The sequence below is a fragment of the Delphinus delphis genome, chromosome 18 (assembly GCF_949987515.2).
Source record: "Delphinus delphis chromosome 18, mDelDel1.2, whole genome shotgun sequence".
In the NCBI taxonomy this organism is placed as follows: domain Eukaryota; kingdom Metazoa; phylum Chordata; class Mammalia; order Artiodactyla; family Delphinidae; genus Delphinus; species Delphinus delphis.
The window spans coordinates 65,748,877-65,763,614 of record NC_082700.1 but is presented as its reverse complement, the minus strand read 5'-3'; the positions used below and the strand labels follow the sequence as shown (position 1 = coordinate 65,763,614).

Here is a 14,738-nt window from a genome sequence, read left to right as displayed (position 1 = left end):
TCTCTGCATCCCTGTTGCTTGTCACTGGGCCAGGCCTTATAAACGTTTGTGGAGGGACTTCCCTGGCGGTCTGGTGTTTGGGACTCTGTGCTTTCATGCCGAGGGCCCAGGTTCAATCCCTGGTCAGGGAACTAAGGTCCTGAAAGCTGCGTGGTGTGGCCAAAAATAATAAAAAATAAAACGAATCATTCTCTAAAAATATAAAATAAAATAAAATGAATCGTTTTCTAAACAAAAAAATTTGTGGAAAGAATGTTGAGTAATATGAACTTGGTGTATAACAGCTACCCTTGCATTCTGATCAGGCATTAGTGTATGAAGTGGTGGTCGCTAGTTAGAACAATGTGTTTTAAACTATACCTTTCGTATCTGAAGCCATATCTATCTTTCTCGAGGGATGACTGGCCACTGAGTCTGTCCTGCCCCGCTCCACCCTGGACCCCATTATGCATTTCCATTGTGTCATGGAGGAGCAGTATCACTGTCGCTAAACTCCAAGCTCCCCGAGGGCAAGGAAAGCTGCCTAATTTATTTTTTCCAGCCGGCAAGTGCCTGATGCACGGCAGGTCTCATATGTTTTGAATGAATGGATGCCCAGTGCCTATCATATATTAAAACAGACTTCTGTCAAGCCAGAGATCTCACATGAAAACAAATTAATTCTACAGGCCAGTGCAGTGGTTCTCAAACTTTGCTGCACACTGGGATCAACTGGGAGCTTCTAAAGAAAGAAAGAAAGAAAGAATAAAGAAAGCAAGCCCCTGCCCAGGCCACATCCAAACTAATTAAATAAGAAACTTGGGGGAAGGGACTGATGTTAGAACCTTTCAAGATCCCTCAGGTAATCCCAGAATACAGCTAAATTTAAGTGTTCTAGGTAGGGGCTTCTCAAATGTTACTGTGTATACAAAACACCTGGGGATATTTTAAAATTTGTATTCAGAGCCCAAAGGTCTGGGGTGGGGCCTGAGACAGGACAGTGACTCAGGGACCTGAGGCTGGGTTCCAGGACTTCTTTTTTTTTCCAAGCACCAGCCCTACAGCTCCATCTTCAGCTGTTTCATGACTTGATGTTCTGCATAAAATTTCGTTTAGGGAGAGAGAGTTCGCAGCGTAGCCTTTGTGATAAGTGACAGAAGAGGGACAAAAGATGGGGGTAGGGAAAAGCCGGGCAGCGGGGGCCGCCGGCCGAGGGCTCCTGGCTCCGGACTGCCGTCTCGGGAGCGCTGCGGCTGATGCGCAGCAGCCGCCGCAGGCCTCCCGCCCTGTTTCCCTCTCTCTCTGTCTCTGTCTGTCTGTCTGTCTCTCTCTGTTTCTGGGCCGCCTCCCTGGTCCTTCCCGCTCTGCGAGGAGCCCGGGCCGGTCCCGCCCGTGTCAGGTCTCCGAGCAGAACTGGGCGTGGGGAAGGGCGCTCGCACCCGCCCCGCGTTCCCTGCGCCCGCCTGAGAGATTTACTTATTGTGCTGCAGAAGGGAAGGAGGGAGGGACAGAACAGAACAAAACAAAACAAAACGGGGGCAACCGAGACAGGACGTAGGCAGCGGAGCAGCGGGAACAGCAGCCGTCCCCCGCTCCCAGCGGTCTGGGGAGCGTGCGCGTCCCCGCGCGGAAGGCGCGGCTCCGGGCTCGCGGGCCGGGGAAGGTGCGCGGCGCGCGCGCCCCACTTACCATGACTGTGGCCGCGGCCGCGGCTGCCTGGGCGGCCACCGCGGCCTGGTTGGCTTGGTGCTGCGCAGCTTTGATTTTGGCCTGCAAGTGTGCAGGAGGGTGAAAATATTTGCATTTCTCCCTCATGCAACGCCCCTTTATGTAATCCATACAAACGGTTACGGTGTTGTCGTTTGTGTCGATCATGGTGCTGTCAGCGGGGTGTGCAAAGCGGCAGTCAGTCTCTCCCCGGGCACAGTTTCCTCGCTGGAACTCCCTGCAGACCTAGGACATGGGGAGAAGAGCACACGATGCAGAAGGAGGCCCCAGGGCCGCCGGGAACTACCTCTGCGAGCGCAGGCACGATGTAAAAAAAAAAAAAAAAAAGAAAAGAAAAGGAATAAATGCCTTTCCTTTCTTTTAATGGTGGCTTTTGTGCCATTTACAACATAAACATTCGATTATCCAGGACTCAAGTAACTGGAATCCCGGGCAAAATAATTTGAGTTTTACTTCCCCCTCTTTTCTGGGGTGAGAACCTATATTAAGAAAGTCAAAATCTGCAGTTAAATCAACAAGGCCCCCATTGTTCTTGGGATTTATTTATTTATTTAGAGAAGGAAAGGAGGGAGGGAGGGAGGGAAGGAAGGAAGGAAAGAAAGAATATTTTATATATATATATAGTAATTTGGAGATTTTATATACGTGTGTGTATATATATATACACACACACATGCATATAAAATTTGGACGTCTATATATAGCCACATCTACTATGACAACTCTGGGATTTTACAGGGTTTTTACATGGAGGGATTATTTCACCAAAGATCAAGCCACAAGGTCATTGCTGCACAACTGCTAAAAGCACAAGGCGACGTGACGAACTTGTTTCTCCTCTCTGAGGATGGGGAGTGGGGCTGGAGTGAACGTGAATACTCCCGTTTTCCCATAGGTCTGTCCTGCTCCATAAAGCTGATGTATGCTTATACTCATAAATTAGAAGAACTACGATATCTAAGACACCAAAACTTTCATTTAAGTCACAATATTATTATTTCTGACAGCACAGAAAGAAGGTAAAAATACAAAATAAAACGGAGAGAAATATGGGAAGAGATAAAGGGAAAGAAGTAAAAGGAGGGAAGTAGAATAGAGTTTGAAGTGTTGATGTATTGTTTCTTTTTTTATTCCTTAATCCTTAATTATCCTGAAATCTCAAGTAACTGCAATGCTCCATCCTCTGAGAATTCTCGTGGATCAGGAGTTTACTGTTTAAAGAAAATTTTCTTTGGAATTTAAAGAGTATTCTTAACCTTGCCCTAAATACCGATAACGTCAAGTAACACAAATAACATATATACATAATACTTATATTTATAAATATCATTATCAGGGAAGAATTACTAGTAAAATTGTAAGTTATTTTCTTCTCAGGCTCCACATCCAAAGTTGATGTGCTCAAGTGGTGGTTCACATCTTTATCATTAGTGACATTACAGGAAGGGTCACTGACATGACATTTGAGCCTTGTGAGAGTCAAAAGTACTTGGGAAATACAGTTTCACTGACCAGTGACCAAGCGAGTTTAAAGGGTAAACAGATAAATCACAACATTTTTAATTGTTTCATTCTACTTTGGATATTATCCAACATTCCATCTTTAGCTCATAAAATGTACAAAATAAAAATTACTAAACTGTTCCCACAGATTCTGAGTATGCCTCCCTCTGTAAGTGGAATGACTCCAGGCTAAGACTGCATTGGGGTGTAGAGTAGCCATCAGGCATTTACCAAGGGGCTCTGTGTGCAGCTGACTTCATTCCTGGTTTGAAATGAATTGCAAGCTGCTTTGCTAAAGTCCTCGTGAATCAGTTTTACATATGTCTTTGTCTACCAATCCTGTTGGGAAGGACAACTTGTTCCCAACTCAGCTGATTTAATTTGTTTTCTAAACCACACGGTCACGTACTGAACACGAAACCTTCATGGGTCCACCAGGTGGAGCCCCAAACACTTTTCCAGTCCCATGAAAGGTCTGTTCAGTATTCACAGGGTTAGTCTTGATCAAAACAGTAGCGATGGAGTTTATTGTCTTTTCATTTGGGGATCTATATACTCCAGATGGAAGCTGATATTAGGCAGCATTTTATCATTTTCAATATTTATTGGGTAAATATTTAAACAAATGCTCATTGAAAGAACATTCTCAAATGATCCAAGATAAAGCACAGTGTACATCCTAACCATACATATATATCACCTAACAACTAACTGATGGTTGGATTAAAGGAACTCTTTGAAAAATCTGTCAGACTCTTTACACACCCATATAAAATGCTCTATTAAATGTCATAGGATACAGTAGTTAAGATAAATGGATGAATGCCCTAACTGATTAAAGAGAAATTTTACCTAGTAAAGTACAGGTGAGCTGGTTTGACTCATGACTTAAGAATTATGTTTTATAAATATATGAATTTTTAAACTTTTTATTTTATATTGGAGTATAGTTGATTGACAATGTTGTGATAGTTTCAGGTGTACGGCAAAGTGATTCAGTTATACATACACATGTATCTATTCTTTTTCAAATTCTTTCCCCATTAGGTTGTTATAGAATATTGAGCAGAGTTCCCTGTGCTATACAGTAGGTCCTTGTTGGTTATCCATTTTAAATATAGCAGTGCGTACATGTCAACCCCAAACTCCCTAACTATCCCTTCCCCCCACCCTTCCCCCACTGGTAACTATAAGTTTGTTCTCTAAGTCTGTGTTTTCTTGACTTTTGTAGATCACTGGAATTTAAGTTAAAGAAAATATCCCAAATCAGTAATTAGATTTTCCCAGGCTCCAGTTCCCCGTTTACCTATACATAACTGGGGCTGATATCCTGGAACATGCTAGAGCAGCCATACTAGTTCTTCAAATACTGAAATATGATCATACCACTTGGTCAGTAGTCACAGTCCTACGTCCTCCCACCCCTGTCCCTGAGTGTCCCCCTTGTCCTGGCTGCTGGCCTCCTAACCTGCCCGTTACCAGACCTTTCCAGGATCCAGCAAAGGTTCACGCCTGGAACAGCTGGAGCCCTTGGGAGCCATCTTCGTGGCCTGCATAGTGATTGATTCAATGTTCCACTGGTCATTACATATTTTGCCCCTGAACACACATTCCACACAACAGATTTTTGTTCGTATTAAACTTATTCTTTTCCCACAGACTAATTTCCTTTATACTTGACCTTAAATTCAAACAATAGAATTATGAATGCATGCCTTTTAGGTGAATGTGTGTGCATGGTGGTTTTGGAAGACTGAATTAATATCTTACAAGCATTCACTTACACAGAGGTATAAGTTCTACCACAAATGCATCTCAAACCACAAATATAATTGAAGTACCTCCAGTTTGTCAGTCCTGAGAAGTTTCTGAGTTGCAGTTGAGCCCGGAACAGTGACAGGTGGACTTCCGGGAACAATAACAGGTGTGGTGGGTAGAATTTCCGTTGGGACTAACCCAACTCCAGGGGTTACCGGTGCTAAGTAAGGAGCAAAGCTAATCGCCGTATTTGTCCCTATTGCGGGACCTACAGGAAAAGTGGGCTGTTAAAGGAAGATAACACAAGACAAAGATTCCTTTAGAATAAAACTTTTAAAAATCACCAGCAAGTGTCATTTGAGCAAAATTCATTCATTGCATACAAGACTCTTTATGTTAATTGCATAGATCCATGCTGAACTGTGAAAATTCATTAAGCTTCTCTGTTTTTTGCTTAATAAAAATGAAGTCCATACAGATCCTCTCTTCCCCAAACCATACAAACACATGGGAGAACATCATAGAAACCTAACTACAGGGACCAGGTGAAACTTTTATTCCCATGAAAGTGTTCTCAAGAAAAGAATAAGTTCACCCTAATTGCTCATCATTCCAAACTATTGAATGTTACAACAAGAAGGCAGTAAAACTTAGGGAATGCTGACTCATAATCTTTGATTTCTCCTACGTGTCTCTCAAAGGGAGAGGAAGAAAGAAAAACACTTGACTATAGACTGATTTTCAGACTGACCAAGTTTATACACTCTCAAAAAGTGGGGATTATTTGGTATTTTATTTTGCTCAGATTTACCAGTATGTTTCCGTATTCTATCACTAGCATATATAACCCCAAAATTCTTAGGCAGCTTACATCTAGACCTGCTATTTCTTGCTCTAGCTCAACTATGTCTAGATCCAATCTTCCTTTCCTGAAAGGTTGGACAGAAGGGCTTGAACTTTTCCATTGGCCATTAAAAGTTGCTTTGGTTTCCTAGGTCACAAAATCAACGCAGCAGTGATGAAGGTATAGAGTTCCTCACTAAACTTCTCGATCACTATACTCTGTGTCCAAAAGAAGTATATTAGAGGGTTGACGGGATGATTGTTTTCAAAAGCTTCACCTGAAAATATGCCTTTCAGAAAATAAATAGTGCACATTTAAGAGAACAACAAACTTGGCTTCACTTTTTTTTTTTTTTTTTTTTTTTTGCGGTACGCGGGCCTCTCACTATTGTGGTCTCTCCCGTTGCGGAGCACAGGCTCCGGACACGCAGGCTCAGCGGCCATGGCTCACGGGCCCAGCCGCTCCGCGGCATGTGAGATCTTCCCGGACCGAGGCTCGAACCCGTGTCCCCTGCATCGGCAGGCGGACTCTCAACCACTGCGCCACCAGGGAATTGGCTTCACTTTTAAAGAGCCAATGTTAAAAATGTACATTTAAGAGAACAACAAACTTTTGCTTCACTTTCAAAGAGCTGATGTTAAAAATTTAAGATGCTAAAGATTTTTCTTAGAATAAACTTTGCACTGAATTGGATCTGAATAGTTTTTGTTTGTTTTGTTTGTTTTTAGTTATTGGATGACTTTTACCCTATTTATTTTTAGGATATTTTAGGTATTTGCAATCACATGTTAATGCAATTTTCTCATATTGAACTATGTGGTTGGCCATGTCATGCTACTTCTCTATTTGTACATTGTGGGTAACATTCTTGTTGTCTATTTATAGCTCTGAGTTGTTGAACATATGGGAAAAATAATAATCTGTGTGTATTACGTTTTTTGTTGACAGCAATAATGGAAAAATATCTTTTACAAACGATGATGTTAGAAAGCAGTGAATTATTGATAGTTTGTGCGGGGAGTTCTTGGAGAGGCTGAAAGGCTTCACTGAAGTGGCTGGTCGGGGGAGGGATGGAAGAGGTGATTCTAATGGTCTTAGAGGGCTGCTGCTGCACTCTCACGAGGGGCCCTTAGATCTTTATGGCTCCGACATAAAATTCACTTTGGGGGAAAGTTGCTTCATGAGGTCTTAACATGGGAAATTGATGGCAGTTAGGAGTTTTTTTCTTCCTTGACTTTCTACAGAGTTTTATACATGAATGTTTTCCATTTTCAACCCATTCCATTTCAACCCTCCGACATAAAATTCACTTTGGGGGAAAGTTGCTTCATGAGGTCTTAACATGGGAAATTGATGGCAGTTAGGAGTTTTTTTCTTCCTTGACTTTCTACAGAGTTTTATACATGAATGTTTTCCATTTTCAACCCATTTGAGTCATAATTATAGAACGTTGTGGTTTTCAGTAACTGTAGCTTTTATAATTTAGTACTGTTGAAAAGAAGCCAAGTGATTTAAATGGTATAAGGGCTCTATAATGTTAGGATTTAAGAAAATCAATTCTGAAAGGTCATAAATCACAACAGATCAGTGATTCAAAGAACCAGCTATATCAGAAATGCCTGAGGGGAATTTCATAAATAGAGATATCACAAATTCTGACTCAATATGTCTGGGCAGGGTCCTTGAGATTTGCATTAAAAAAAACTTACTACATGATCTGATGTGCACCCCAGTTTGGGGACAACTGTCATAGATGAGGAGTGAAAATAAATATTAGGAAAAACCAGTACTAGTAGTATAATTTAATCTAGAGGCTAATGATTGAAGTAAACATTTAGAAATTAGAGCCCTCCCCACATCTCCATTTTTGACTTTCTGTTGGAGCAAATTCCCAACCTCCCTCCCTTTTAGATAATTTGAAGCCCGGGTCAGTGTAGGGACACACATTCAGGTTGTACCTTGACTGTCAGTGGGCTGTCAGAACCTCAAAACCCATTTCCCAAAACCTTTTTGCATATCAACAAATCTCTCGCCATTAGCCAAATTTTGTTCCTTGTTCATCTAATTTAATGGTCGAAAAGGAACGTTGCAGTTCGTTTTATTGATGTTAGCTGTAATATAGGTCACAGAGAGTATTATTTAAAAGTAAAAACACAATTACTAGACAAAGGGAGACAGGAATTCAAAATCCTGAGCTCGGCCAGTTATTAATCTTTACCCTGGGCAGGAGATCAACCTCTCTGAACTTTAGTTTTCTCATCTGCAGAAGGGAAGTAAAACTACTTAGCTTCAAGACTTGGGCTGAGCAAGGTGTTAGTTCTGTCTTATAATACTTCGCATGGTTGGAACGCAAGAAATAGCAGCTATCATTAGTAGTGTAAAAATCAGTATTAATAAAGGTTTTTTCCCCCAAATTGTCCATTGATTCTATAACAGGAATGTAGTCAGGATAGCAATATAATAATAGAGGTATAACATCTTACTAAATGATAGCAAATATCTTCTTTATTTTGAAATATAGGTTGGGAAAGTATGTATTTTCTTTCATGTGAAAGTTAAAAGTTCATAGGCTTTATGAAGATAGATTCAATTAGATATTTTCTCTTTTTTTGTCTAGAGTGTTTTCTGTTGAAGTTGAATAGTAAAAAAAATACAGTTATGGTAATTTTCAGAGATGGGCACTATATTATTATTATTATCATCATTGACAGTAATACCTTACATCTGTGAAAGGTTCGGCTGTTTTCAAAGCATTCTCACACACTGTGTCTTCTTTATCCTCAATACCCGCGAGAAGCAAGCGTGGCAGCGAGAACTGCACAGTCTTCAGGTGAAAGCAATTTAGAGTAGAGACCACGTGGATTCCCCAAGGTCAGCGCTGCCGAGGCAGAGTCAAGGCAAACTACCCAGGACCCCTGGCTCCCAGTCTGGGGCTGTTTTTACTCCTCTGCACTTATTAGATTTCGTTGGTAATTTCTTAAAACAGAAGAGGGAACAAAAACACGAGCTGCCCTTACAGACATAAGCGTACAGAGTGAGCATCGGCGGGGAGCCGTGTCCCACCGTCAGCCAGGGCCTCCCTCAGGCAGGAGGTTAGGGCTGCTCTGAACAGCTGCCTGGAAAAGTGGGTCTCAGATCCTGCATTCAAATTAAAGTCTCCAGGTGGAGTTGAGGCTGATGTCTGAACTTGAGTCTGAGTTGGTAGCTAAGAGAAGGGCAGGTGACTCTGCTCCTGGAAGGCCACGAGCTAGGGCTTGGGAGAAGCGGCCCTGCGGTTCCCGCAGGAGGGCTGTTGCCAGGTGGTCTGAGACGAGATCCATTTGGTCCTCCTCGTCTCTCAGCACTAACTGCACTGAGAGAGGCCAGAGGACAAGAGCTGCAGAGAGTCTTCTGGAAGAAAATCATGTCCGAAATGCCGGTCTTGGCGTCTTCGCTCTGGACTTCACCCCACCTGCCTGTGTTTCTCGCTCTCCACTCTTCCTTCTCAGTACCTTACAGCAGTAGGTCTGGGTTCAGAGATCACACACTCACATGTGCACACATGCTCTTTGATATTTTGTAGTGGCGAGGAAGGATCAGGGCTGGGGAGGAATGACTAAGTGGCCTGAGGTATTTTATGGCTCTAAAATGTAGTCAATTGACTTTTTAAAACAAGAGCGTGAGAGCTCATACATTTAGAAAGCTCTGACTTCAAAGGGTAGGTATTTGGCACTCAAACTGAAAGGCCTAAAACATGACATCTCTTAAGCCTTCTCCCTTTACTCCCGGAAGCATCTCTGGAGCACAGAATACTCAACACTAGACCTTGCCCCCAAGGACCGGATTGCATAGACTCTTGAATCCCTGTCCTACTAGAGGCTACCCACCTGCTGCTTTATCTTGAGTGTACGTGGGAAGGTTGTGTGGGAGGTGAGGGGTTGGGGGCAGTGTGCTGGGAAGGGAAGGGAAGGGAAGGAAGAATTGCTGTTACACTCTGTTAGGAATTGGAGAAAGAAAAACTGGTAGGAGGAATAAGGTGAATGAGACTTTTGAAATGTAATGAATTTGAGACAGAAGAGGAAAGAACAGTTTGCATTTTCATTCATTCAGTAAATATTCATTGGTGGTACAGACATGGTGCCAGAACACTGTGTCTACATTTATTGAACTTAAACCCTAATGGGGAAGGACAAAGAAATAAAATGACAATTCATTTTTATGGATAAGCAGAAATGAGAAGGCCTCACTGGTAATGACAGAGATTGGTGGTGGGTCGCAGGGGATAGAGTTGGAGTCCTTATGAATAAGATGAAGTTAAAACGTGAAGAGTAGTAGGAAACTTCCAGCAAAAGCAAAGGCCTGGAGGCAAACAAGAGCTCTGTGTGTTCACAGAACGGAAAGTTTGGTTTGGTCTCAGTGGACAAAGGAAGAGTGGCCCAGAATGAGTTGGTGAGCTGGGAAGGGACATGATCACAGATGACACTATAGATAAAGTCAAGGTTACATGTTTAGGCTTTGTCTCCAGTGAAATGGGAAGGTGAAGGGTTGTAAGAAAGGGAGTGATGTGATGCCTTTATGTGTTTAAAGGCAACTGTATGCCGGTTGCTGTGTGCAGGATACATTGGAAGAAAGCAAGAGTGGAACTTGAGAGATTAGGAGGGAACAGCTTATAAAGTATTTTGAAATACTTGGCGGCTCAGACGAGGGTGCTGGGAGAAGAAGTAGATGGACTTGAAGGCACATATGACAGGATTTGCTGATGAACTGGATGTGAGAGAATCTACTTGGTTTTGGTTTGAAACTGCTGGTTGCACATACTGAGATGGAAGTGTAGTAGAATAAAAAAATGGGTCTTGAACATGTCAAGTTCCTGTGAGAAATTTGAAGGTGAGTCCAGTAGGAAGCTGGATACCTGAACCTGGGACTCAGAGGAGAGGTTTGGACTGGGAACGTGCATTTGGGAGTTCTCAGCCTGTAGATGATTCAGAGCCTCAGAAATGGATGAGACCATGAACGAGAGGGTAAATGAGAGAGCGGTCCAGCACTGGGAACATCAGTGTATAGCAGCCTCAACATATAACAGAGGAAAAGAATGGGCAATGGAGTCAGAAGAGGAAGGAACGATCAGAGAGCGAGGGGTGCTCCTCGAAGGAGAGATTGATTGCATGTTACTAAGAGGTGGAAAGAGTACAATAAAAGCAGAAGTGCCCATTGGTTTAGCAACATGGAGGTCACTGGTGAGAGATTTCAGTGGATGGGTTCAGGGGAGATGGGAGATAAAGGGAGTGGAAAAAATATGCATAGCTCTTTAGAGAAGTTTACCTAAGAAGGAAACCTAAAAATGGAGGGATACTGGCTACTTTATGTTTATCAATTTCTTTGTCTTAAGCAATTTCTGCATGTATTAATTTCCCGTGTCTGGTCTAACAAATTCACACAAACCTGGTGGCTTAAACAACATGCATTTATTCTTTCATAGTTCTGGAGGCTGTAAGTCTGAAATCAGTTTCACTGGGCCAAAGTCAAGGCTTTGGCAAGATCATATTCCCTCTGGAAGCTCTAGGGATGAATCCATTCTTTGTCTCTTCCATTTTCTGGTGGCTGCTGGCATCCCTTGGTTAGTGGCCACATCACTCCGGTCTCTGCCTGTACGGGCACATTGCCTTTCTCCTCTTCCGTATGTGTGTCAACTCTCCCTCTGCCTCTCTTATAAGAATGCTTGTGATTGCATTTAATCCAGGAGAATTTCCCCATCTCAAGATGCCTAGCTTAATCACATCTGCAAAGACCCTATTTCCTTGTAAGGTGACATTTACATTTCCAGGTACCTTGAGGGCCATTATTTGGCCTACTACCTTGTATTAGGTCACTCATTCATTCCTGAGACTCTGAAGTTATTTGTTTGTAGAGTTAATGATTTTTAAGTTTATTACATTTTTCATTCTCATTTTTCTTGCAATTTAAGAACCTCTATTAAAATACTTAAGTGTAATATTCCTTCTTCATAGAGTAATTGTGATTATTGTCTTCTAATTAATATATGAGACAATACATAAACATAACTTTCAAAGAAAATTCAACTAATAGTTTATAACAGGAATGGAATTTTCTTATTAACATTGCCATTATTGGGTACCAGGGTCAATCCTTACAAATTCTAAGTAAATAAGTAGTGAATGATTAAAATGATACAATGCACTGTTGCTATGTTGACCTAGGTGGTTCTAAGTTTATTCCCATAGATGTCATTTAATGTGTATAATTAAATTATTTTAGCATTTAGGTAATTTAATAAAATAATTTATACGTGTGTATCAATAAAGAGAACCGTAAATTATACATGTGAATGGTTTTAAGTAGATCCACTTAAACGCCTGTATTTGGTGTTAATGTGTTCAGAACTCTACCTGTGTTGTCCTTACATCTAGGATAGCTCCTACTCATCCTTTAGGATGTACTTATTTGGGACTTCCTTCAGGCAGCCTTTCCTGCCTCATCCAAAATCATAATGCTCTGGGCCTGAATCTTATGTTGTCTTTTCCTTGAGTCTGTCTACACCCACAAGACTGTAGCTGATTTATCTTGGAGTCCCCTGCACCTGCACTTTTTTTTTTTTTTACTCTGGGCAGAATTGGTTCCTGGCTACTTTGTGCTGCTATTCTTGGGCAGAAACCCGGAGACAAGCAGAATTGCCAACAATCTGCCCAGATTCTCTCCCCTCTTCCTGGACCAAACCCCACCTTCCCCATCTCATCTCATGGACGCACAACAAGAAAATGTAACTCCCTGGTAGCTATCCCTTTTCATTTAGCATCTTTCAATGACATAGAGTTTTCATACAATAAAGACTGATTTTTAAACAATCATCTCTTGTTTATGTACCTTTTTTAAAAAAAAATTTCACTCACTTCACTGGCTTTGTTTTTTAAAAAATTAGCATGTTTTTGACAAAAAATTTACAAGTGTAAACGAAATTCACTAAAGCCCAGAAATGCACTCCTTTTTCTCAGGGCCTCATTCCTAGAGCAATTTCCAGACCTTTAAGGAAGTACTTTCAAACACTGTGAAATCAGGGAGAAAATATGACAGAGTACTGAACTCCCTGGGCGTTTAATCCTGTGGGCCTTGCCTCAGCTCCTGCACCCTTTGCAGGCCTCTGAGATGGGAGGCGTGGGTGGCTCAGGCAGCCTTCCTTCATGCCTCTGCCAGGCTCCAGGAGGAGCAGACTGCAGAAGGCGCCCTGGTCAAGATGTCTGAGGTCCAGGCTCAGCTCCACAACTGATTAGCTGCAGGACATTGGGTAAATCCACTAACTTCTGTGGTTTCATTTTCCCCTTCCTTAAAATGATACCATTGAACTAAATAATCTATCTGTTGCATTGCTAATAATGTTTTAGGCATCAGAATCTCTTCTTTGCATAGATCATCAATTCATACTCTAAATGAGAACGTAGAACTATCGCCCTTCTAAGATGGTTCAAATATGGAGGTTACTGGTGAGAAATATGGAGGTTACTGTCACTAGTTGGAGTGACACAGATTTCCCAGATGTTGATTAGAAATTGTCTTTGCCTACAGTTTCTACATGCGTTTTTCCATTTAAATAATCTTAAAAACCCTATTTTCAGCATCTAGTTAGCTTCAAAGCTATTTGCTTTAATGGTAGCCAAAGAGACAAAGTAGGGGGACACCATTTTAGGTCAACGTGGCCTTGCCTGTACCAACACTTTAATCATCAAGCCCATCATGAGATGCAATGTACTCACCACTGGATGAAGTGGGGTTCCTGGAAACATAAATTGCATCTGCTGGGCAAGCATTGCTGCTGCAGTTTTTTGCTGGATCAAATTGTTCCTCCCGTTAATTTCGAGTTGAGTTTTTAAATGTGTCGGAGGGTGAAGATACTTGCAGTTCTCTCTTGAACAACGGCCCTGGAAGAAAGAGTTTTGGTCTTAGGACTGTCATAAGTAGCTTTCAACTCTGTGGTCAACCATTTCACAATCATTCCTTATATACGAAGGTGTGTATCTGTGTGTGTGCACATGCGTGTGCACGTATGTTTGAACATACAAGGGGTGAATCAGGCATTCGATGATTATCAGCCTTGCTCAGACCTGTTGAACAGAGAAGCGTCCTGAAATGTTGTTGTTTTTAGTGGATTCTAACTCTGACAAAAGACCCTAAGGAAACGTGACTGCGGAGAGTAAAGTCGGACCCTTCTAGGCAGTGTGGGAGGCCATCAGAGGAGCATATTTATTGTGACTTATCAAAAGGAAGCTTTGAACTTGCTAAACGTTGGTTTGTGCTGGAGTGATAACAAAATGCGAATAATTATGCGCCACATTTGTGCAGCAGGGAAAGTAATCAGAAGGTCTTGAAATGTGTGCTCCAGCGTGGCTGAAGACAGCCCTAAATCAAATGATTGAAGAAGAGGCGGTGGTAGAATAGGGCGGACATTTCTTAGTAACTGATGCACAGGTGAAATTTCCAGGCATGAACTCAGATAATCACCTGCAACAGAGCAGTTTGCTCTAATACACGAAAGCTGCAGCCCATGTCCCTGCCCCAGTCCCGTGACAGTTGTATAAAATTAAATGTCACAATATGAGGTAGTGAAGAGTGTTTACAGCTAAAGGAACATCGGGATGTTAAAGTTGGCAAAGTGAAAAAAAAAATTAATTAGGTGACAGGTGTGCCTAAAACCAGTCTTGAAGAGTAATCACAAATGGTAGTGTTTATACTGAATTCCCAAGTTTTCAAAACTACCAATTGAGAGAATCACGTTGATATGTGAAGTATGCAATTTCTGGAGAAAGAATAACGAACTGTGTTAACCAGTATGGGGACTGTCAGTCTCTAAAGAATTAGTCTTATTTGCAACCAAGAAAAGAGAATATGGGTTTGTTTACCAAATATAAAAGTAATTTTAAAAAGCAAGCTGGGTGGA

At 41.8% G+C, this 14,738-nt stretch overlaps 1 protein-coding gene across 4 annotated transcripts in view; it reads right to left on the bottom strand.

Moving 5' to 3' along the window:
• Positions 1 to 14,738, bottom strand: part of MBNL2 (muscleblind like splicing regulator 2) — a 151,882-nt gene that overhangs the window by 40,514 nt on the left and 96,630 nt on the right. For all 4 annotated transcript variants that reach the window (XR_009516781.1, XM_059995746.1, XM_059995744.1 and 1 more), the window contains exons 3-5: positions 13,558 to 13,722; positions 5,052 to 5,252; positions 1,669 to 1,932 (exon numbers count right to left, since the gene is read on the bottom strand). Coding sequence is in view for 3 of the 4 variants with exons in the window: in XM_059995746.1 (XP_059851729.1) it covers positions 1,669 to 1,932; positions 5,052 to 5,252; positions 13,558 to 13,722 (630 nt within the window). In the remaining variant the exon portion in view is untranslated. The remainder of the gene's footprint in view (positions 1 to 1,668; positions 1,933 to 5,051; positions 5,253 to 13,557; positions 13,723 to 14,738) is intronic.